This window comes from Sceloporus undulatus, chromosome 3 (assembly GCF_019175285.1).
Source record: "Sceloporus undulatus isolate JIND9_A2432 ecotype Alabama chromosome 3, SceUnd_v1.1, whole genome shotgun sequence".
Lineage (NCBI taxonomy): Eukaryota > Metazoa > Chordata > Lepidosauria > Squamata > Phrynosomatidae > Sceloporus > Sceloporus undulatus.
Genome location: NC_056524.1, coordinates 85,433,293 through 85,457,238, shown reverse-complemented (window position 1 = coordinate 85,457,238; position 23,946 = coordinate 85,433,293). Strand labels below are relative to the sequence as shown.

General features: G+C 39.8%; 1 protein-coding gene across 1 annotated transcript in view; it reads left to right on the top strand.

Annotated features, from left to right (window-relative positions):
* The first annotated feature begins 1,199 nt into the window (after window positions 1–1,199).
* CNKSR2 (connector enhancer of kinase suppressor of Ras 2) overlaps window positions 1,200–23,946 on the top strand; it is a 196,879-nt gene continuing 174,132 nt past the window's right edge. The window contains 1 exon segment of the mRNA XM_042457023.1: window positions 1,200–2,005. Within this exon segment, the coding sequence (XP_042312957.1) occupies window positions 1,942–2,005 (64 nt within the window). The 5' untranslated portion in view covers window positions 1,200–1,941.

Below are 23,946 nucleotides of genomic sequence, written 5' to 3'. Positions count from 1 at the left end.
GCTTTGGACCTTAGGGCCTGAACAGACAAGCCGAAATAAAGCTGGTTTGGGTCACTTTGGAGGTATATTGTTTAAATGATACACACATCTTAAGAGGCCCGAAGCTGCTCCAAAGCTGCGCTCCTTTGGTGCTGCTTCTGGCCTCTTAGAACGCATGCATCATTTAAACAGCATACCTCCAAAGTGACCCGAAGCAGCTTTATTTTGGCCTGTCTGTTTGGGCCCTTAGTCTCAAAGGTGCTACAAGATGTCTGTACATCAAGATCATTAAGGAGCTCAAGAAAGTTTGATGGCTCATCTTTAGAAAGGTGTTTTTCATCAATATAGTCTGAGTACCCCTGGCTAGGGGTGTAAGTGCTAGGCTACGACTCTGGAAGTTCATGGTGACACCCTCTGGAGCAACTTGCCAAGAACACTCCCTGAGAGGTTCATGGCCTTAGGGTGGCCATAAATAGGAAACGACTTGAATATGGCAGCTTGCTCCGTGAAGGCAGCTAGGCAGGCGCTGCAGTAGCCTCTTCCTCGGCTAACAGGGGCGCGGAGGCCCCCTTTTCTCCCCCTCTGACCTCAGGAGGGTGGAGAGGCATTTGTGGCTGAGGGGCAAACAGCCACCAAAGGCCCCCTCCCCCCCTGAGGGGCTTCTTGCCTCCAGCTAAGATTGGGCTCCAATCCTCCTCATTTCTGCCAATGTGAGGAGGAAGGGGGGGCTGGGGGAGCTGAGAGAAAAAGGCAGCTTGGCGAAGGCGTCCTCCTTTTCCCGGACAATCCCTCCATTCCCGCCTTTTTTTTCTGCCCAAGAGGAATCCCCAGACCTCCTCCTCCTCTTCCTCCTCCATCTGGAGCATGCCCAAGAAGCCTGAAATGGCACCTCAGATTGAGGGTCCCACGTTTTTGTGCCTCTTCCTTTGCAGTGCCCGGAGGGGAAGGGGGGGGTGGAGAGGGCGAGGGCGAGGAGGCACCGGCTTCCCCCGAGGCTGCTGCTGCTGGGTTGAACCTTGGGCGCCCTCCTCCGCAGGGCTGAGGAGAGACGCTTCCAAAATAAAAAAGCATCCTTGGAGCTGCGAGAGAAGAACTGGTCCAGAGAAGCTGAGCAGACCTCCTCCTCCTCTTCTTCATGATTATTATTTGCAAGACGTGTCCTCCATTTGCAAGCTGCAAGAGAATTCGTCCAGAGAGGCTGACCAGACCTCCTCCTCCTCATTATTCTTATCTTTTATTATTATGTGCAAGAGGTGTCCTCCATTTGTAACCTTCTGACTAATGACTCCATATATGACTATAAGAAGCATGCCTTTATGTGAAGAGGAGTGGGGAGGTTGAGCTTTTGCTGCTTTTGAAATTCTGGCCATGTCCCCCATTTTTTTCCCAGGAAGGTGAGGTGATCCTCCTCCTCCTCCTCCTTCTGGCGAGGTGAGGAGGGACCTGGGGTCACCCTGGGCAAGCAAGGCAAGAGAGGCACCAGAGTGTGCATCCTTCTCCTCTTCCTCCTCTAGCTCTGGCTCCCACTGAACCAAGGCAGGCAGCCTTAGCCCTCTGAGAGGGAGACCCGCACAGAGGCAGGCGCGTGACCCTGCTCCCAGCTGCGCGCGCTCCCTCGCGCGCTCAGAGAACCAGAGAGAGAGAGAGAGAGAGGCGCAGGCGCGCGCGCAAGGAGGCAAGCGCCCGAGCAGCAAGGCAGCAAGCAAGCAGAGCAGAGGAGCCCCTGAGAAGAGAGGAGGGGAGAAGGGGCTTGGGGAGGGGGAAAGAGAGAGAGCCCTCCGCAGCTGACATCCTCCCAGCCCACCCTCCAAGGATTCCCCTTGCTCCTCAAGCCGGACACCTTTCCCTTTTTTCCTTTTCTCTCGGCTCTTGTTGTCTTCCAGAGGGGGGCCCTTGTCTCCCCCCCCCTTTTTTTCTTTCCCCCCTCTTTCTCTGGGAAAGTTTGCTCCCTCCCGGCCAATTATGGCGCTCATTATGGAACCTGTCAGCAAATGGACCCCGAGTCAAGTGGTGGACTGGATGAAAGGTAAAGAAAAGGAGGGAAAGAAAGAGGGCAAAGGGGAGGGGGAAATGAAAGAAGAGCGGGCCGGGGTGGGCTGCTTTTGGCCGGTGCTGAGGGAAAGGATGGGGAGAGGGGTATTTATTTGATTGGCGCCCCAACATACTCCCATTCCCAGAATTCCATAGCAGTCCAAAAGGCTCTCCAACCGGATTATTCCTGCAGGTCCTCCTGCAGCCTTAGCTCTGGTGCAATCTCCCGGATTTCCCTCTCTCCCGTCCTCCAGGCACAGCTCCTTTCCCCGTCTCTCTTCGCTCCTTTTCATTTTCAAACACTCCACCTTTTTAGCCCTCCTCCTCCTCTTTCCCGCCACATTTGGCTTCTTCTCCCAAACTTTGAGCAAAGGGAGAGAGTCCAGGGACTGAAAACAGGGGGAGGCTGCCAAAGGAATGCCATGGTTGGGGGGGGGATCATGGATGGATTTGTCTTAACCCCCCCCCCCTTCTTTTTTGGTAATGCCTTTGTAGCAGGAGGAGGAGGAGGGGAGGCCAAGGGCCAGCCAGAAGGAGGCCAAGAGGCCAAGCGGAGCAGTAGAGGAATGCTGCTGCTGCTGCTGCTGAAACAATCCTTGCAAGGAGGGGAGAGGAGGGAAGGGAAGGGAAATGGAGAGCAGGTGCCAAGGCCCAGCAGTGCCTCTGGAGGCGAAGGGTTGGCATGGCAGCCCCAAGGGATCGGGTGTCAGCCTGACCTGGCCAATAGGCTGGCAGCTGCTGGAAAGAGGACTGGTTGGGAAGCTTTCCTGGGCTTGGGCTGGCATAGCATCAGCATGTGCTGCTGTGCTGGTGAGAAAGAGAAGGTTGACATGACAACCTCCTGCTCGCCTGTCTCCCTGATGGCACAAGAGCCCTTCAGCATCCGACTTGTGGAGGGCTGTTGCACAACGCCCCCCTTGTTTTGCCTGGAAGCCAAGCCTACTCCTGGTGCACCTGTACTCCCCAGGGCCAGCGAGCTGCCATTTCATCCTCTGCCATCCAACAGCAGCTGAGCTGCTAACAGTTCCCACTCTCCGCAGCTGTCTTTTTTTGTTGCCATTCCTCTGTTGCTCTTTGAGCCCCACTGGCACACTCTTTCTTTTTAATGTTGCTTTCTTTTGTAATTGTCTTTCGTATCTAACATTTGCAAGGGTCATTTCGTTCTCCATCTTCCCTCATCTTTTGCTATACAGTGGGCCCTTCTTATCCACTGAGGTTTGGGGGCCCTGTTGATAACAAAATCTGTGGATGCTGAAGTCCCATAAAACATAATGGAAAAGGGAAATGGTGTCTCCAATATAAAATGGAAAACCAAGGTTTGCTATAGTTTTTTATGCGTTTTTCAGGCTATGTGGCCTGAAAATTCTCTGAAGATGCCAGCCACAGATGCTGGCAAAACGTCAGGAATAAACTCTTCTAGAACATGGCCACATAACCCAAAAAACCCACAAAAAACTATGGATGCCAGTCATGAAAGCCTTCGATTTCAAGGTTTACTATTTGGAATTTCTACTTTTTTTGAATATTTTAATCCATGGATGCTTGAATCTGTCGATTAGAAAATCAGTAGATAAGGAGGTCCCACTGTGTTAACTTTTATTACATCCATCAGCAACTGAGATTTTTCCCCCCTGAAGACAGTACTGCCTTCATTGATGTGGGTTTGTGCAGAGTGGACTTTTCCCTTCTCCTTTAACATTCCTGGTGGAAGTAAGAAGCAGTGTTTCTGTTTCTTCCCTGCATTCAGCTGCTGCTTGGCTGAAACAGATGAAGTGTAACTGTGGCTAACCCATAATCACACTTTCTAGACATACAGCTCTGTGAACTTGCTCTGTGAACTGTAAGCCTATTAGCACTTTCCCACAAGGTGCTTCCCCTTCCATTTTTTTTCTCGAAGGAGCGGTAAGGATGTGCAAAGAAGTTGTCAGTATAGTGTGCTGGTTTGCCATATTTTCCTCCCCCCTCTACCCCATGTTCCCAGTGAAATGTTTCCTTTCAGTGGGTTTAATTTGCTTAACTTTACATCAACACCTTTGTAACAAGTAGGGTTTTTTTTTTCTTTTTCACTGTTAGTGCCTTGGAGTAGAGAGCATGATTTAGGAAAAAGAATTAAACATATTTAACTCTTTTGAGTTTAGTGGAAGACTCAAGCTGCAGTGCTATACACATCTACTTGTACATACTTACCATTGGGAGGATGACTTCTATGGAGATGTATTACATGTGATGTAACTATGATGATACAGACTGATTTGATACTTTTTGTTTTGTCTGAACAAATTTTCAGTTAGTTCTGTGTAATTTAGTCATAAGTAAGTGTGTTTAAGGGCTACATCCCTAAATGGTCTACTGAGACTTGTTGTTGTTGTGTGCCTTCCAGTGGTTTCTGACTTACGGCAACCCTATCATGGGGTTTTTTTTTGTCAAAATTTGTTCAGAGGAAGTTTGCCATTGCCTTCCAATGAAACCAGCAGGACTTAAATGTGTTTCACTGCCTAGTCATTGGAAAGCACTCTCATCCTATGTGACATAAATTATATTGAATTCAAAAATATAGCTGTGTTAGTCTGTCAAATCAATATGGAAAGAGATCTTGTAGCACCTTTAGACTAATTGGAAAAAAGTTAGTAGCCTGAGCTTTTGTAGACTTGAGCCTACTTGCTCAGGTGCACCCCACCAAATGCATCTGAGGAAGTAGACTTTGGTCTACAAAAGCTTATGCTACCAACGTCTTTATTTCAGTTACTCTCAAAGGTGCTACAAGATCTCTTTCCATTATAATTTTGTTGACCTGCTGTTAGAATATTATAATGATAAATGAAGTCACAGTAATTTAGTGTGAGTCATCACTAATGCACCTGTTTTGTTAAGTGACATATAGAGTGTAGGAAGAACTGTATTGGAGTATTTTGGAACTAGCTCCTGATAGCTTGAGATGCATGTTTCACATACAGGAAGTGCATTTATAGATGCATTTATTTATTTGTTTAGTTTTTGCTTTTCAAACATCTAATTAACAGGACTGGCATCTTGAATGCCATTGCAATCTTTGATTTCTGTGAGATTTTCTTATATATAATTCTGGGCATGACTGTAGCCATGAAAATGTCGACTGCATTTTTGTGTCTGCAATGGAAATGCTAGGTGGTTTACATTAAAAAAAAGACTGCCATCTGTAAAAAGTTATCATCAGCATTCTAAACAATGTGTTTCGTTCAATGTAGCACAGGTTTAACAGCTATTATGAGGAGAGAACTGTTTGTATGTTTAGTCAAAAGCAGTTTCCCATCATGTGAGTTTCATAAGGAGACACTTCTTTTCTCTATCTGGATGAACCATTGGAAATCAATATTTTGTTGTGAAATGTATTTCAGAACATGAAGTGATGCCTGCTGAGTACCCTAGGTGCTAGTGTGAGTCTTTAAAGTGTAAATTGCTGATACTTTAAGATACATTGTTTACATTGGCATTGCTTTATCTTTCTCCCATTTGTTGGTCTCTCTCCCCCCCATTGAAAATATTTTTCAGTAGTGCTGTGAAAGTATGAATGTGGCTTGTAGGCAAGGTTTTAATTAGTAGAGATTTTTAAAAGCCTAAATATGAAAAATCGAGTCCTAGCTGTAATTGTAGCTTAAATAAGTCAAGCTAGTATCATGTTCATATATCTTTATAAAGACACTACAATTGAATGATGGTGATTTATGAATACCTACCACACTGTGGGAGTTAATCGTAGTCCTCTTTACCCTGCTAACATGTAATAATGTCACCATCCTGAATATCTGAGACACATGGTTTTGGTTTCTCGGCTCTGGTATATTCATCCCTAAATAATTATGTAAGCCTGACTAGTAATACTGTATATGTTTATTAACTCATATACAACGTTCTCTCTGTTCAAACATTTGCTAAATTAGGGCAATCATTTACTGTTAAGAAAAACATGCTGCTGCTGCAGGACTTATTGTAGCAGGCATAATTTGTCAATATTACTGTAATACTCATAAAACTGAATCTCCATTGCAGTGGAAGCTGATCTTAGTCCATTGAAATGCATGCAGTTTTAGGTTACTGCAACTAACGTATTCCATTAACTTCAAAAAAAATATAAGCTTCAGATGTTTATTGTGATTTTAATATTTAACTAATAAAGCATTTCCTCAAATTTTAATCAGTTCCATTTATTTCCATAACATCTTCTCATTAATTGGGATTTCACAATCAATCTCCAGTTTTTTCCTTTGCATGTCTTACATATTTGATAGACATGAGAAAAGGAGATAGTATTAATTTCAGTTATGAACTCAGTTATGGACATGAATAAGTTTTCAATGGTTTCAGTATGCTTCAAAGTATTTTATCTTAGTGACTTCACTGTCTTCCTCTCTGGATCCTGTTTACATAAGTGCTCTCAATAGAAATACATATGTAAGTTGCTCATTAGTATATATTTTTGACCAAAATTAGATAAGCATTGTTCTTACATGGGGCGTACCATCATTTTTAAAACTGAATATTATAGCCGATTGTATATTTCCAAAGCAGATGCTCACAGTTTTAAAAATAATCATGCAAACCTTAAGGTGTATTCTCTGTAGGGTTTGAAGAATGAACATGCTGAAGAAAGAGAAATGCTACAAATGCCCTATGTATTCTTGGAACTGTTTTCCTCTACATATGGCTTACCTCTCCCCTGCTTTCTTTTAAAATTTGTCCATCTTCTATTCTGAGTCTTAAGCTTTCACCAGTAATAATTATATTTCTTTCTGATATAGCAGAGCTTTTGAGTGCAATCATGTGCATTTCTACTAAGAATTAGGTCTTAATAAGATTAGTGGAGTTTACTTTGAAGTAAATGGGTATAGGATTATATCCATGCCCCCTTTCTATATCTCTTGCTGTAGTCCCCTGTTCCACCCCAGATATCGAAAATTTTGCCGGTATACAGATATTTAAAGATATGTCCAATATCTTCCATTTTTCTGGGCTGTAGTCAATATGGGGAAGTGAAGGAGAGGAGTCAAATCCCATTTGTTGGGGGGCAGGAAAGGCTTGTGTAAAGAGGAATTCATAGAAACATTTAATCTGGGACTAATCAACTTCTAGTAGACATAACCAATTGCAACTGTCCTAGGTTTTTTTAACTTGAAATCTCATCTGGATGAGAGAGGCTTACACTTACCAATTTAAAGAACGGGCTAGGGGGTTCTATATTGTTTTAACTAAACTTTTTATCTTTTTAACTGCATTTTATTCTTTTAACTTTAGGTGTGAATTGTTTTAATATACTGTAAAGAGTTTAATTTTGTTCTAATGTTCACTTTTTGTATGTTTTTCATTCTGTTGTTGTTGTTTTTTAAATTGTGAGCTGCTTTGACTCCCAATTTTTTTTGGGGGGGGGAGGAGGGAAGCAGGATACAAATGATGATGATGATGATGATGATGATGATGAGAGAGGCGGGAAATATAAATAAATAAATAAATAAATAAATTATTATTATTATTATTATGAAAAGTGGAAAAGTGGTGACTATGTACATAGTAGATGTACTCATTAATAAGTTTACTTAGGCTCAAAATATAAATCTATAGCATGAACTTACAGCATTAATGAACCAGAGAGAGAGTTGTAGATCCACTTACAGGCATGTCTCAGTTAGTGTAGACTCTGAAGTAAAGCTTCTTTTTAGTCTTTTTATGCCTGTCTTTTTCCTCTTTATCCTCTGTATAACTGGAAGTTCTTTTTATCAGATTTGGGATAGGAAAAATGGAGAAAGTAGGCACCAAAAACACAGAGTTTCAGTGATGGGCAGCAGAAATATGTCTGTAATAACCAATGCAGTAAAGCATCATCTGACAAAGAATGAGATTCTCCTCTAGCTGAACTTTCTGCGTCTGTATGTGGCTGCTTACAGAAGGCAGGTTAAACAGCACCTAACTCTAGAATCCCCCACAGAGCATGTATGAACAGCAGAATAATGAGAAAAGGGGAGAGTAAATAAGCCTGCTTCAGCAGCTCCCCTCAATATGTTAAAAGTGCAAAGATCTATAAGTTTGGCAACCAAAATAGAAATCATAACAAAAGTGGAAGCTAGTAAAAAAAGTCATTTCTGGATGCATTTTGAAAGATTCCTTCAACTATTTTATAAAAGGTTCAAATGTTTTGTCTACTCAGGCTTCCTGATCCCATTGTTTCATTTCACACATGCATGTTGTTGGGTAGGAATAAAAAAGTTTTCTGAAACATGTTGCAATGATCCTCTTTTTTGTGGTGTAGGACCCTATCCCTATTCTTTTCACATTATTTATGTCTTTGGTACAAGATGTTTTTAAAAAGAAGTAATGGTAGCTATAGTTTTTCCTGATGTTTCGTCAGTATCTGTGACTGGCATCTTCAGAAAATGCCAGCTACTTTGTTAACTGAGGTATAAAGGTATAGGAAGGTACATCTTAGGTTCTTCAATGTTTCCAGATTTCACTCTGGGGTGTGTATGTTGTTATATATGGGCAAACTTCAGGCTTGTACAATCTATTTTTGATGTTGTTTGTTTTTACAAAAAACAACAACCTTGAAGTCCAAATAGTGGCCGGGAGGGAGTCAGCAATAAAATGGTGGTTTCACGCACATACTCACACACCCGCAGTAACGCTCATTTTCTGACTCTTTTCCTCAGATTCATTTACACACATTCTCTCCCTCTGTTACATAGACACATACACTCAGTCACACTCTTAATCATTTTTATATACTTGCTTAAACAATTGTGTATACTGACATATACACAGCAGAATGAATGCTTCTGTACTGTGTGTGTGAGAGAGAAAATGAATATGTGTTGGACTGAAAGAAAGAACATGATGAGTACGTACATATCTGTGAGCATTGGTGTATGTGCAGACAGTATGTGTCAAATTTACACATGTGTTAAGTGTTTAAATAAAACTGTTCTAACTTGAACAATATTTCCTTATAAAATATTAACATATGAATATACATGAATTTGTGATCTAAAATATGGACACTAAACAAAATATTTTTATCTATATACACTCATCCCTTCATATTTGTGGCTTTGATATTTGCAGATTTGATTATTCATGGATTTGATTAATATGTTTTCTCTAGGAATATCTAGGTCCTCCAGTGCAACTCTGTGGTCAACTTTAACTAAAAGTTGCACTGAAAGACCAAGAGATTCCTAGAGAGGTGTCCTCTCAGGTAAAAACATGGTGTTTGTTATTTGCGGTTTTTCCATACTCATGGGGGTCTTGTGCCCCTAACCCTAGCAAATATGAAGGGACAAGTGTACTGTGTTCGGTGGGAGCACTGCATCTACATGTAGATGTAAAGGGGGGGGGGTCACAAGAGTAAAAGATTTGAGAACCACTGACCTAGAGCCCTACTGTCTGTTGCATTATTAAATCTACTTCAAAGTGCTCAAGAAGATCCCATCTCGTGGTACAAATTGGCTGCATCTTGCTAGGTACAAATTGGCTGCATCGTGCTGTCTGAAAGTACACCTGCACTTAGTAGCCACTTTGTTTATGCCTGTGTCCAGTTGGTAGTAGTCTGCTTACAGAATGTAGTTTGATCCAGTGGAGGCTTCTGTCAGTAATCAGGCTATTCCCCCTTCCCCTGCATCTGCTCCAGACAGTTGAGGAATACTTCAGAACAGATGGGATGTGGCACAGGGGGCTGGAGGGCTGAAGAAGTGGAAATTCGCTCTTGTCTTGTTCCACTGGTTCCACTGGCATTCAATTAGCAGAGTGAGGCTAACTATATATAAGCCTTAGTTGGTTATTCTCTTGTTCTTCAACACTGAGTGCATGAAAAACAGTATAATAAGGGACGTGATGCTGGAAATGTTAACATTTGGTATGAAGCAGCAAGAAGACCTGGATAAATAGCTCACAACTATTTTACCATGTTCTATAGTTAATAATGAAAACAGGCTTGAAGATTATTATCTATATATGGGAGAAATGATAACTTTCATGTAGAGAATATAGGTGTTGCAGCAAAATAGAAAATATTGTTTTGTACATACTACAAAATGTTTATGAAAGGAGATTTTAGTGTTGAAATATAGGATTAATTGGACAGATTTATAAGCCAAGGTTTGTACAGCCAGGAAATAGTTTTTTATGTCTCAACACACACTTCCTTCTCAACCTTGTTCAATAGGAGCTAGAAAAACAGGTGTCTTTTGTTGTTTGAAGTTGGTTTGCAAACCATATTTTATGCTGTGTGATTTGCTATTAATTCTGAATTCATGAACAATTGACAACCTCATTAAGAGCTTTTACTGCACCTAAGAAGCTGCTACATCTAGAGATGAAAGTGAATTTGCAAGCCTATGTAGCAGAAAGCTGAGCAGATTATGAGAAAAAGTGAAGTACATAGCTTCCAAAACACAGGCTGCTGTCTGTATATCTTAAGCCACATTTATTTGTTCTTAATTAAGGTTAGCACAAACTGGCATCATGCTTGAACTGAGCTGTTGTCTTATTTTTACAAATAATATACTCCTTTGAAAGTATAAATTGAATTCTTTAATTACTAAAGCTCAATGTGGTGTTTATTTTAATAATATAGTATAGTGTACTTGTAGATGCTTTTCATTTGTTTCTATCTTTGTTTTCCCATTTAGCATTACAAAAAATTGAAGCCATGTTTCTGCTGACAACTGAAAATGCATATCTGACTACCAAGTATCCCCCCCAACATACTGTGTAATACAGTATTACAAAATGGCAATTCCTCTGCATTTTCTTTCTTCTGAGGCTGTGATTCTCAAACATGATTCTCCACATTTAGTTCATCTGTAACTTCCAAAATACATAATCTTACTTTTTCTATGGCAGTCCAGCAAGCTACAGCTAAACATAAGCCATGACAGTTGATGTTTAATCAGATTTTATTTTCAGGGGACTTTTACCATGCTGGTTTATAGGTTTTGGGGAACTGAAATTCAGTGTCTGTGGATCAGAGTTTGGGAGCCACTGTTCTAAAGGGAAAGGCAAGTAAATACATTTTCAGGAGAGAGGCATTATTGATAACACATTCCCTTAGAAATTAGGCTATTTTTTAAAGAAAAGAATTGCTCTTTATAAAGCAAGAAATTAAGCTGTTGTCATCTTAGCTCATCTAGAGCTTTTATTCATCCATTGGTTATTGGATCAACTCAGTTCTCTTTTGTTATGTTTTGATCTCATCTCCCTTCTAATTCAGCCTGAGCTTTTTTCAGGTTGCTAATTAAACTGAAAGAATGTACAACTTGTTTCTACTGGTATTATGCTGAAAAATCTATTAAATAAATGGCCTTTTCAAAAAGAAGAAGTTCTTTGATTCCCACATAGAGTTGCATTCTGGAATTTCAATCCATTTACTGAACTTTGGGGAATTATACTACTAGATTTAATTGCACTGTGAAGGGTGTGGCATTAACATTAAAATACTGATATAGTGTGTTTTCTACACTGCTCTGCATTTTTACCCCAGATTATTTTCCTTACATTTGGTTGGATACAGATTTTATTATAATTAGAGTGACCTACTGAAATAAATGGGACTTTATTTTTACACAACATGATTTGGGTCTGCTCTAGGGATGGCTAAATATAGAGCCAGCCTATACTGTGCATCATGTTTGGAGAAAGTGTGGTCCACCAGATTGTGCTGAATTTCATATTCCTTTAGCACTAGCCAGCCAAAGGGTAAAGGAGATGTATGGTAAGTTCCAGTCCAACAACTTCTGCAAGACCACAGGTTCCTTATCCTTGGAACATGCTTCTAATATTTTCTTGTGACTGGTTGCTAGTATCTATTCTGTGGTAGTTTTTGCTACAGTTGTCAAGTTACAAATAAAATCTGATTAAACGTCAGATGTTATGGATTGTGTTTAACTGTAGCTTGCTGTACTGCCATAGAAAAAGTAAGATTATGTATTTAGCATGTATTATGTATTTAGAACTTTAAAAACACAAAGTTAATATAAGGTATGTACAGAACTTGTCACACTGAATATGATTTGACTTTGCTTTCAAATCAAAATGTGCATACTCTTGGGCAGTTTGTTTATATTTACTCAGGATGATTGTTTTATTTTTCCCCAAGGCTTCACTGTTAAATAGTGATATTGTCATGCTTTTAATACATTTGTTACATTGTTTTGTTCAATAATATTTTTAAAAACATTTGTTGGCATGTTCAGAAATTAGCAATTTAACATGTTTTTCCGACATTGTCTTTCTAGCGTTTTGCACTGGGGTACTAAAAGTCTGTATGTGTGATCTTAAAATAATAATTCTCTAATTACTTTTTATTGCAGACTTATATGTCAGACCTCTTACATAATTAAAGTTTAATTGGAAGCCACAGTATATGGAACAGACCCCTTGTGTAAGCTGAAGAAAAAAGAAAATAAGCAGCAGAGGGAACCAATGATAATTATGCAGGTATAGTTGTGAAGTCAGTCCAGTCATTAACCAGAGCATGAACCATGATTGTGACTTAACTGAGAGCAGCAAAATATCCTAAAATATTTACCTAAAAGATCAGGCAATCTGTGGCAACTATATAGCACTAGCAACTTTTGTAACAGTTTTGTATTTCAGAAAACTGACAATAGAACTTGATTGCTGTTTGCAGATAGTGTGCTACATAAAGTACAGTAACTCTAAGAACATGAGCTACTTTTCCTCTTGTTCACTAATGGCAAGACTGAATATGTTTTGTTAGGGTGCCAGCAGGATCATCATATGACCTAAGCCAGGTTTTGTTAGGGTGCCGTCAGGATAGCATGTGGCCTAGGATAGCAAGGGAGCAGCAGCAACTGAGACTTTAATTAGTGTAGCACAGGCAGGAACATCCAAGCAACACCAGCTCAGTTGCTATCTTACCTTAAATTAGTTGTCTCTTAGGTGAAGAGGAGGGGTAGACATTTCCTAGACAACTCATCTTGTCATGAATCGTTTGTCACCATCATTGTTAGGGTGAAGGACATGAGGTAATAGTCTGGGGTGGGGGAAAGATTCTCTGTGTCTATCCCAGCCATTTAGCTGAAATCCACTGAATTCTCTTTCTCACCTCTCCACTCCAGCAAAATGGGAATGTGGAGTGAAATGTAATGTCATGGCAGGTACTACACATTGACACATTTGAAACAAAGAACTCTCTATATTTATTTTAGATATTTTCAACATTTTGTGCCATTTCTTAAGTGCAAGTTTCCTCAAGACCTTTTGCATGATAGAATGTTGTAATGATGAATTATAAGATACAACAACAAAAATGCCATAAAATGTTTCAAATAACAGTGCATACATTTAGGTAAAAGCAGTCTGAAATTTGGGTGTCTTTATGTCCTATTTAAAGGCAGTCAGAGGGGAAGCCATGTACACATCCAATGATAACACATTCCACAAAGATTGGACCACCATATCAGTTCTATTCTATCTGCCAAATGAAGGGATTATACATTAATATGCATGTCTGCCTCAAAGTATGTACAGTATGTATGTTTCAGACACAGATAATTTCACCTCAATCCCACACAATTTCATGATCATCTTTGAATGACCCATCCAATATACAAAGGATGGTGATTCCTACATACATGATTTCAGATGCTACCATCTTACAATTTTTTTAAAAAAATAAATATACTGCCAGAGTAACCTTGTGAGACTGGGTTGGAGTAAAAATATGCTCTCCTGGACATTCGGTATTGCATCAGCATATCCTTGAAGATTGGGAAGAGGGAGTTGCTGTGGCCTGTTGATATTCCCTCTCCTTCTCCAGGCTTCTTGTCCGTTGGAGTGCAACCTTTGAGTGTTTGATGTTCTGTGTGTATGACAGCTTTAGTGATTATGGTGGTGTGTGATCCATACAGCTGTTTAACAGTATTCCTACGTAGGCTGAGAGAAATCTCTGAATCTTGGGCTTGGCTGTAAAAACCCCCAGCATTGTTGTCATGGGGAACCTCATCATTCATGTCAGGGATGTCTATTCTTGTGTAACTAAAGACTATATGGGTATCATGGCTGTGGTTTGACCCAACATGTCATTCAGTCAGTACTTTCAATACCTCACAGTCCAGATTTGGTTTTCTTGGTGTGGCAGGAAGCTAGTTAACTGACAATTTAGATTACTTGATAGGTAGTTGTATCACTACCTGCTCAGTTAGATACTTTTGGCAGCTTTTATATTCTAACAAGATTTGAGAATCTAGTAGAATAATGTTGCCATGGAATGACTTCTTGTGGATTCCAGAGAGTTTTCCAATTGGTATGAGAAAGAGCTTGGAAGTGATCTGTTGCTTTGCTCTTTCAGGAGTGGTTTAGCTATGCATATTTGCATGGCAGGGCTGGCTGGCCCTTGTGGTTCCTTCCATATTCTTTGATTCTATATTACCTGTATATTACCCTATTTTTTTCCATAAGGAGGGAATAATTTTGCAAAGCTACATAAGTGTCCTTTAAATAATATTTTCAGTTTTTTAGTTTCATTTTTATTTAAAAATTAGTAACAAAACAATAAACAGTAATATTAGCAGTGTATTGCTAACAGTACATGTTATACTACTTTTTGAAAAAGTAACTTACACTTTCATGTTACTTTTTAAAAACCACGTTCCCAACTTTGCTATCGCTGACGCATCTGTCAAAACCCCGGTTGCTCAGATACAGGCTGAACTTGGCAGGTGACAAACTTTCCCTTGGCAGCACCAAACTAGCTCCTCTGATTACCTTGACTCTGAGAACAATGAAGCAAGTCTCATACATCTGAACATAGGTATAGAAACACTCATATTGAATCTGACCAAATGTGGCTTAAGTTCATTATTGAGCTTAGTCTTTGTTCATGAGGCTGACAAAGTATTTCCCCCCCCCTACCTATGTTGTTTCTTCATGGTGTCATGAAACAGAGCTGTTTCAAGTCACTATCATATTATGATCTACTACAATTATGATCTACATATTATGATCTGATACTAAAGGAAAATTGGTTAGACTCATACTAGCTGCTATAATAAGTTCAGAATCAGAGTAGTCTGGATTCATTGTGACTTGAATTCTATGATCAGTGCACTTCCATTAACGGAAGGATCCAGAAAACCATCTGTCCAATTTTATTTGATCCAGTTGTTAAAGGCAAAAAATGCAGACAAAATGTTTGAAAGATTTTTGAATGACCACCTGTATGCTTGACACATGTCTGTCTTGGCTTGCTGTATCTAACTAGTAGAGGTTGGCTGGCTGTGTCCAGGAGGTTATAAATTTCTTTTTCACAGAATGAGCAATACAAGGCTAATTGAAAGAGGCAGTAAAAAAGACTGTTTTTGAAGAACTGTAACATGGGTCAAAAAGTGGAGGGCAGTAACAGGGCACTTGCTAATATCCTCTTCTTGGGCAAGGTGCTTGAATGCTGACCAACTGCAAGCACTTTTGAATGAAGTTGATTGTCTAAGTCCATTTAAACCTGCCTTTTTTTCTTGGTTTCATGACAATGTCTGACTTAATTGTTCTGTGGGATGATCTATATCCAGAGGAGAAATATGATCCTATTGGTCTCTTGGATTTCTCTGTGAATTTTAAAATCACTGTTTGAGTGACATAACTGTTTTATAGTGGGTTTGTTTCTATTTGGACATCTGTTTCCAGAGAGTAGTACTTGGGGATTATTGCTCTGTTTCATGGCATTTAATACATCACATTATATAGAGTTCAAGGCCCAATTTTTAAATTAAAAAAAAAGTTTTTTTTCCAAAAAAAATCACATTTTACCAAATTTTCACTTCGGCCACATAAAACTATATGTAAATGCATTTAGGCTGTGTGTATGATATTATAATTTAAAGGTATGATTTTAATTTTGCTAGGTGTTTAGAGAGCCAGTGTGGCATAGTGGTTTGAGTCCTGGACTGTAACTCTGGAGACCTCAGTTCAATTCCCAACTTGGCCATGAAATCCGTTGGGTGATCTTTGGGAGGTCACATTCTCTCAGCCTCAAGGGAAGGAATGGCAAACCACACCTGAACAAATCTTATCGAGAAAACCCCTTAGGGTCCCTGAAAGTTGGAAACAACATGAAAGCACACAACAGCAAACAAACAAAGTTGTTTATGCCACAACTATTACCATTACATTCACTAATATACAGGAATTGTGATTTATGAGTGATTTATTACAAAAAACATTATTAAGGATTCTATATGATATGGAATGGGAAGAGGTCAATAGTGGGAGTATACCATGAGTTACCACACCAGGTGATATCAAACCAAGTGATGCCACTGTATGGAATTCTGGGATTTGTACCTGTAAAATATTTAGCCTTCTTTGTCAGAGAGCTCTAGTGCCACAACAAACTACAGCCTGGAGCCATGGCAGTTAACAGTTTCAAACTGCATTATTTCTGCAGTGCAGATACAGCCACAGCTAACAATTAGCAACTTTTTAGTTAAGCCTCTTAAAGAATTCTGTGAAATTCTGGGTTCTAATAATAATAAGAAAATGTTTGTGCCAATCTGTTTGATTTTAGGTTTGTCTAACTGAGCAAGTTAGGTAGAGCTCTGTAAATTCTGTCCCTATCTCCATGAATTTGTGTGCTTATTGGCAGGCTGTATTGTAGCAAAAGAGATCAGAAATATCTTTCTTGATATCTAGTTGTAAAACATTCTTTAGCTGAGCTGTGGAGCAGTGTGAGGTATTAATAGCCTCTTAGAGAACCACCTGTCACTGAAATAATCTTATGGCTGAAGGCTTGTGCCCTGCAAATTACTTGATTGTCACTGTATTACTACAGAATGGGTCTGTAGCTTTCAAACATGCATTCTGAAGATACATGACAGCATGAATGGAAATTAAACTGATCTGAATGCTGGGGTAACAGTTCTGATGATGATGATTACAAGTGGAGACGATTTCCCTGTCAGATGTAAATACCAAATTTTCAGTATGCTATTCTACTAATGAAATTGTGGGCTTTGTGTAGTTAGGGAGGAACTGGTGAGAACATCAAATCGTTATTACAAATCTGATATGTTATGTGGCCAACTTAAAGTGATATGTAAATACATGTTGTTGGGAATTGTTTCAATATATTTTTATAGGCTATAGAATGAATATATATCAAATGAAATACTCATTATATTACTAAGAGAGGGTGTTAGTGATTAGTTGCAATAATAGTTATAATAATAGAAAGTAATAATTTTGTTAGTAGTAATAGAAAGAACATAGAAAGCCAGTGTGGCTTGAATCCCTACTAAGTGGTTTGAGTATTGAACCATGGATACCAGGGTTTGAATCCCTAATCAGCCATGTCACCCCACTGGGTCAACTTGGGCAAGTCACACTTTCTCAGCCTTTCAATACCATCAATCATGGTATCTTTCTGAGACGCCTTTCTGGGATGGGACTTGGAGATGCTGTCTTACAGTGGTTCCATTCTTTCTTAGAGGGGCATTCTCAGAAGGTGATGCTGGGGGATTCCTGTTGGACTCCTTGGCCATTGGCCTTTGGGCTCCCTCAGTGTTCAGTCTTGTCCTCTGTGCTTTTTGACATCTACATGAAGCCGCTGGGAGAGGATGTCCAGAGTTTTGGAATAAGGTGTCACCTGTATGTTAATAATACCCAGCTCTAATTCCAAGGAAGTTGTTTCTGTATTAAACCAGTGCCTGTAATGGACTGGATGAGGGCGAACAAATGAAAACTTAATCAGACAAGACAAAAGTGGTCTTGGTCAGTCCAAAAAAAGATCTGGGAATAGGGATTCAGCCTGTGTTAGATGGAGTTACACTTCCCCTGAAAAGTCAGGTTCATAGATTGGGGGTACTGCTGGACTCGGCATTGAACCTGGAGGCCCAGGTTTCAGCAGTAACCAGGAGTGTGTTTGCACAGCTAAAGCTAGTGTGTCAATTGTGCCCATTGCTGGAAAAATCAAATCTGGCCATGGTGGTACATGCCTTTGTTACATTCTATTTGGATTACTTTGATGTGCTGTACATGGGGCTGCCTTTGAAAAGTGCTCAGCTGGTCCAAATAGCTGCAGCCAGGTTGTTAACTGGAGCTGGTTACAGGGAGGACACAACTCCCTTGTTGCAACAGCTCCATTGGCTCCCAGTCTGTTTCTGGGCACAATTCAAAGTGCTGATTTTGACTTAAAAACCATATACAGCCTGGGTCCAGGTTATTTGAAGGCCTGTACACTTTTATGAGCCTACTACAGTGTTGAGATCTTCCAGAGAAGCCCTACTCTCTGTCCCACCACCTGAGAGGTGGTTGCTTTTGTAGAAACCTCACTAGTACTAGCTAATATATTCTGATGTGGTATACTCCAAAGTTTTACAGAGGCTAGATTTGTAGCAGCCCTGTCATACAGGAACTCGTTTTCTCAAGTGGTCTGGGCCCCTCCCTGCTATCTTTTAAAAAGAAATGTGATGTACCAGTAGTGATATTTATACTGATGCTTGCTATTTTCTTTGTATTGTTGTTTTCTAGAATAGCTGTGGAGTTAACGTATTCAGTTTTATATATAATTTTACAATTGGTTTTATGTTGGAAGCCATATAGTATTTTTAAATGAATAATGCCACAAAATAATTTAAAATAGTATAAATAATGTAATTACTGAAACAATTAAAATAGTGTTTTGGCTTATACCATTTCTTCCTTTTGCTTGTATAGCATTACAGCATGGTTGAAGAGAGGTCTAAGACCAGTGGATGTCTTGTTCCTTTCCCACACAACATGGGTTAGATGCTGGTCACTTTTGGATTCATGCTGACATTCTTTTGTTGGAACCCTGGTGCTTTTCTAGTACAGTGTGCCCGGGTCATACGCGAGCACATTATATGCTGCTTTCACATTATATGCTGCACATTATATGCTGAAAGCAGTGCTGCTTCTTTCGGCACCACATGCCGGAAGAAACAATGGTGCGTGCGCCTCTGGTGCCACATGCCACCACAAGCACGAGCTCCATTGCTTTCAGTGGGGCTCGAGCATACGTGTTTTTTGTTTTACACGGGGGGGGGGTCTAGAACAGATCCCCCACATAAAACAAGGGCACACTGTACAAACCCTAGTACTTCTGCTCTAGTACAAAGTCTAGTATATTGTCTCGATCACTTAGTGGCACCTGACAATACTTTAGTTGGTGTTGACAGACTGTAATGGGGTGAACAACTGCAAGGGTGTGCAGGGTTGCATTGGCCCCTTGCAGGACCTTGGAGAAAAGGTTTTTCACACCCATAACACACTTCCCAAACTCCCTAGACAATGGGCGGGGAGTTGTTTGTTATGCTTATGCTTCCTCTCCCCAGGCTATTTTGATTCAGTATTCCCACTATGTAGTGGAACAGCTGGTTGGTAGAATTCCAACTTTTAAAGAGAGCTGTGTTCCCCTGTTGGCTGGGAAATCATGTGTTGCATGTGTTTATCCATACAATTCCCTCTCTTGCTGGTAGAATGTATGTAGATGCCTTTAGTTCCATCTGAATTGGGCTGTAAATGTAGGAATGTTTTGAACTAAACAGGTGTGATTCTGAGCTAGTTTGATCATGATTTCCATTGTGTTTCTGTTAGATTTAGCTGGCATCACTGAACAGTTGTCAAATGATTTAGCATGTGGACAATTAGTGTTTCCTTAATTTGAAGATATAAATAATGATAGAAAATCCAAATTATTTGTCAGGATGGATGGCTTTGAATTTTATTTCTATTTTTAGTAGATAGTTCCAATTGACAGGCAGTATTTTTTGGCATGAGTTATTGAAACTTAAAATGGCTGTCAGTGAATGGATGGACAGTGCGTTTGCCATGTTTATTTTTGCCTAAGTAATTCAGTTTGGTTTTAACAAGGTTTCTGCCTAATTGAACAGAATTGGCCACATCAGGAGAATGCATGAATTAGTGGAAAAGACAATGATGTGAGGAAAGGTAGAAGGCAATAGACATGCCAAATGGTTAGGCCCAGCTAGATTCTTTCTCACAATTCAGATCTGAAAGTCATATATTTCATTGTTGACTGTGTTGTTTGACACACACACTCTTAGGCATTCTTCCTTGCTGTCACAGGAAGATATATGGTCTTCAGCCATCCAGTATGAAAATTCTGATATTGGAATTGTGGGGGGAAAGAAGATTACAGGTCAATTTCTGGGGAGAATTAGGGAGGTCATTCAGAGTCTAGAATTAAGTATGTAGTGGATTACATATAGTCCTTGTGTTGGTATTACTTTGCGCTATTTTACTGACATTCCTTTATTGTTATTTTATGTTTTATGTTGTCGAGTTAGATGTCTACTGCTTGGAGAGCTTGGCTGCTGAACAGTAAAAGAATGCAAAAAACTAAAGTGGAATAAAAATTTAAAAGAACATGAATATAAAATAAAATTATAAATTATAAACTGGGAAAGATTCCACATGGTAAATTTTTTAGATATTCCATTTGTGATATGATAATACTGGTTCAAAAATTGGAACTTGTTTAAAATCTTGAGATCCTAATGTTTTAAAAATTAAAGAAACTAAAATAATATTTCTAAGCCAAATAATTTTTATGATGAAACACAGACTACATTGCTGCTATCTGTTCTACTACAAGTAAAGCCATCTCATATCACACATGGCTAGACTGTTATGGATGGGAATAACATCTCCTGTCTGCTGACCACTTCGAATACAGAGGATTCAGTTTTACTAGTGTTTGGCTTCCCTCTTCCCATTTGTACCGCAAGAATTATTTTCCACTGAAGTCACTAAATTATGAAGAGAATGTCAGAGGACAGAGCACTCTGGACAGAAAATGTCAGAGATGTAGCTATAGCCTGGAACTGGGACAAAGGTGACAAGGTAACCTAAGCTCAGGTGGCAGACATGATGATTCAACATTTGGAGAGTCTTGAGTCACAGGAAGCTGATTACAGAGGGGCAGGAGGTGAAACCAGCAAGCTTCAATTCTGAAGAGTCACAGCTGTCAGGTGACAGGAAACTGGGTGACATCCCAGGAGGGGAAAGGACTCAAAACCCCAAGGGTTTTATAAGAGAGAGCAAGAGGTGAATGCTCAGTGTGGTTGTGTTTGTATATAGGAGTCTGGCAAAGCACTTTGATAGTCTGTTTGTACATATTGGAACCAAAGATTAAAGTCCTTTTTGTGAGTATTTGGCAGTAAAGCAATTATTTATCTGGCCAGCAGCTTCTGCATGGGAGGATTTTTCCTTTGCAGCCTGCACAGAGCTACACAGCAGAGACCTTCCAGTGGCGTTCCTGTTCCATGTGCATGTCTTCTGCATGTTGCATGTTTAATCTTGATTCTACATGCTCCAACAGAGAAAAGCAGTGAACCCTAGAATTTTGTCTCTCATTCAAGAGTAACTCAGTAGTTACCAGTGCCAGGTCACATTGCCTGTATATCCTAGATGTCTGACTATGGCTGTATATGCATTACAAAAATAATGCAGTTTGACACCAGTTTAAATGACATGGCTCAATACTGTGGAATTCTGGGATTTCAAGTTTTGTGTGATATTTAGTCTTCTCTGTCAGAGTTCTGGTGCCACAGCAAACTACAGGTCCCAGGATTCTCTACTATCGAGTCATGGGCCGTTATATGTGGGATATGTGCCCCCATCCCGAAGGAAATGCCAAGCAGGGCCAATTCGATAATAAGCCAAATTACGTGATTAATTACCACACATGAAGAGTGACACTGCGGTCATTCCAAATGCAAAGCGGAGCGAGTGCAAAATAAATTATCACCAAAGTACATACCATGTGGATTCTCCAATTTGAACTGGGATCCTTGTGCATGCCCAGTGGGGCTCTGAATGCATCATGAACTTCAACGTTTCTGGGTGAAGAAGGGAGCCGCTTCCCCTGTTCCCTGTGTCCTGTTTTGCGTGAATGCAGGCTCCACATAAAATATAGATGTGGGCATATATATCTGTGGGTGCAGGCACTTGGTCTACGCACATTATAAGTGCACTTTATACATGTACATATAGATGGCTGCACCTATGCATATATGTATGTGTGTGTGTGTATATAGGTGCAGGCCTCTATATGAACAGATGTGCCACACCAGGAAATGTGTCAGCAGGTATGCCACTATATGCTCCAAGCACATGTTAGTTGTAAATAAAATGTGTGTGCTTAAGCTCCTCAAGGTGCATATACATATATCCAACAATGTATATGTATGTATGCACAATTATATACATATATACATATATATACACATTACTTCCCCCGTGGGCGTGCCATGGGCATGGGCGTGCATATGTATATATATGTGTACATATATATGTATTTACATATACATATATATGTACATGTATATATACATACTTATATCTGTATGTATATGTGTGTATATGTATGAGTATGTATATGCATATGTACACGTATATATGTGTGTGAGTGTGCGTGCATGCACACATGCACATATATATATATATATATATATATATTATCACAAACATGACATGTGTTGGCAAAATAAGACACCTCCCTACCCATCACATCGGCTGGGCAACACGCCCGAGGAGATCAGAATATGACTACTCAAAGGAAGCCCCCATTTGAAGATCTTGGTGGGGCAGGAGGCACAAACCATACACTGCTCTGTTTACATTAAAATGCGCACATATGCATTTTCCACTAGCTCTCCGCCCCTACCATTGGAAACATCTGCTTTTCCCCCTCGCCAGCACTAGAAGTGGAAGGACTACCGGAAGCAAAATAGAAGCAAGATTGTAGCGAAGCTTCATGGAAATTGTAGTCGCTTTCTAGGTGGGGAGGAGGGGGATACCAGGACCGAAGCAAACATGCATTCCACACCAACACAACTTCGAACTGTATGCAAATCAGCCTGGGAGAAGGATTTGTGAATTCAGTAATTCACCGAATTTAGCTATTCCAGAGTTCATTTTGGATTGGGCTCAGAATGACTCCACAGTGACAGCATGTGATAATATCTCGTGCATTAACGTGAATACCCATGATTGACTTTGGAATAGACTGGAAGTTTTCGCCGTGTGATAATGACCATGGCAATTAAAGCAGTGTCAAACTGCATTGTTTCTGCAGTGTGCATTAGGCTTATGTCTCTCAGTTTTATTAGAAAAGTCAGGATTAGCTGCCACCCCATATTTATTTTACCTGCCCAGGATCTCCAATTCAGCCTGATATATCTTGAGTTAATGGGCTAACAGTTCATAAAAATGCTGCCTTTACATGCTGAAGATCTGATGCTGAGTGAGGGAGATCAGGGATTAATTACACAGATGTTTATTTCTTTTAAAAATGCTTACGATTGTTCACATCACCCACATTGTCTTTCTTCATAAGAAGATCTGTTGTACCTTCAGTTGTGTGACACAGACCACTGTTCCCAACTTGATGAAGAATCTATGCATTTGGGACGGTGTGTGTATATGTGTGTGTGTGTGTGTGTGTGTATGATTAAATAAAAGGTATCATTTTTTGGGGGGGGAGCAAAATAATGTTTCCAACAATAATATTAAAGTAATGTAAACAATGGCATCAAACCTCATGTTCTAGGGGGAAGGAAGCAGAGAACTGCTTATCTCCATGTTGAGGGTGAGTGAGTGAGGTTTGCTATTGTTAAAATCTTGTCAATCTTTTTCAACAATTCATACTCCAGAAGCTAAGTGCGAGATTTCTAGTAGATGGTAATAGTAGGTTTTCTGGCTATTAATACATTTAGATATACTTTTCCAAGGGTGGAACACTGTTGTGCACATCGATTGAAATTTGGAATCTGTAGAGATAGTTTAGTCTTGAATATGACAAATGTTAGATCCCGGGGATTAATATAATTATATGGATTCTCCATTTTATTTGTTTGGTTCGTATCTTTTATCTGTTGAATTCTCTATGGATTTTTCTAAAGTTTTGTATTGTTT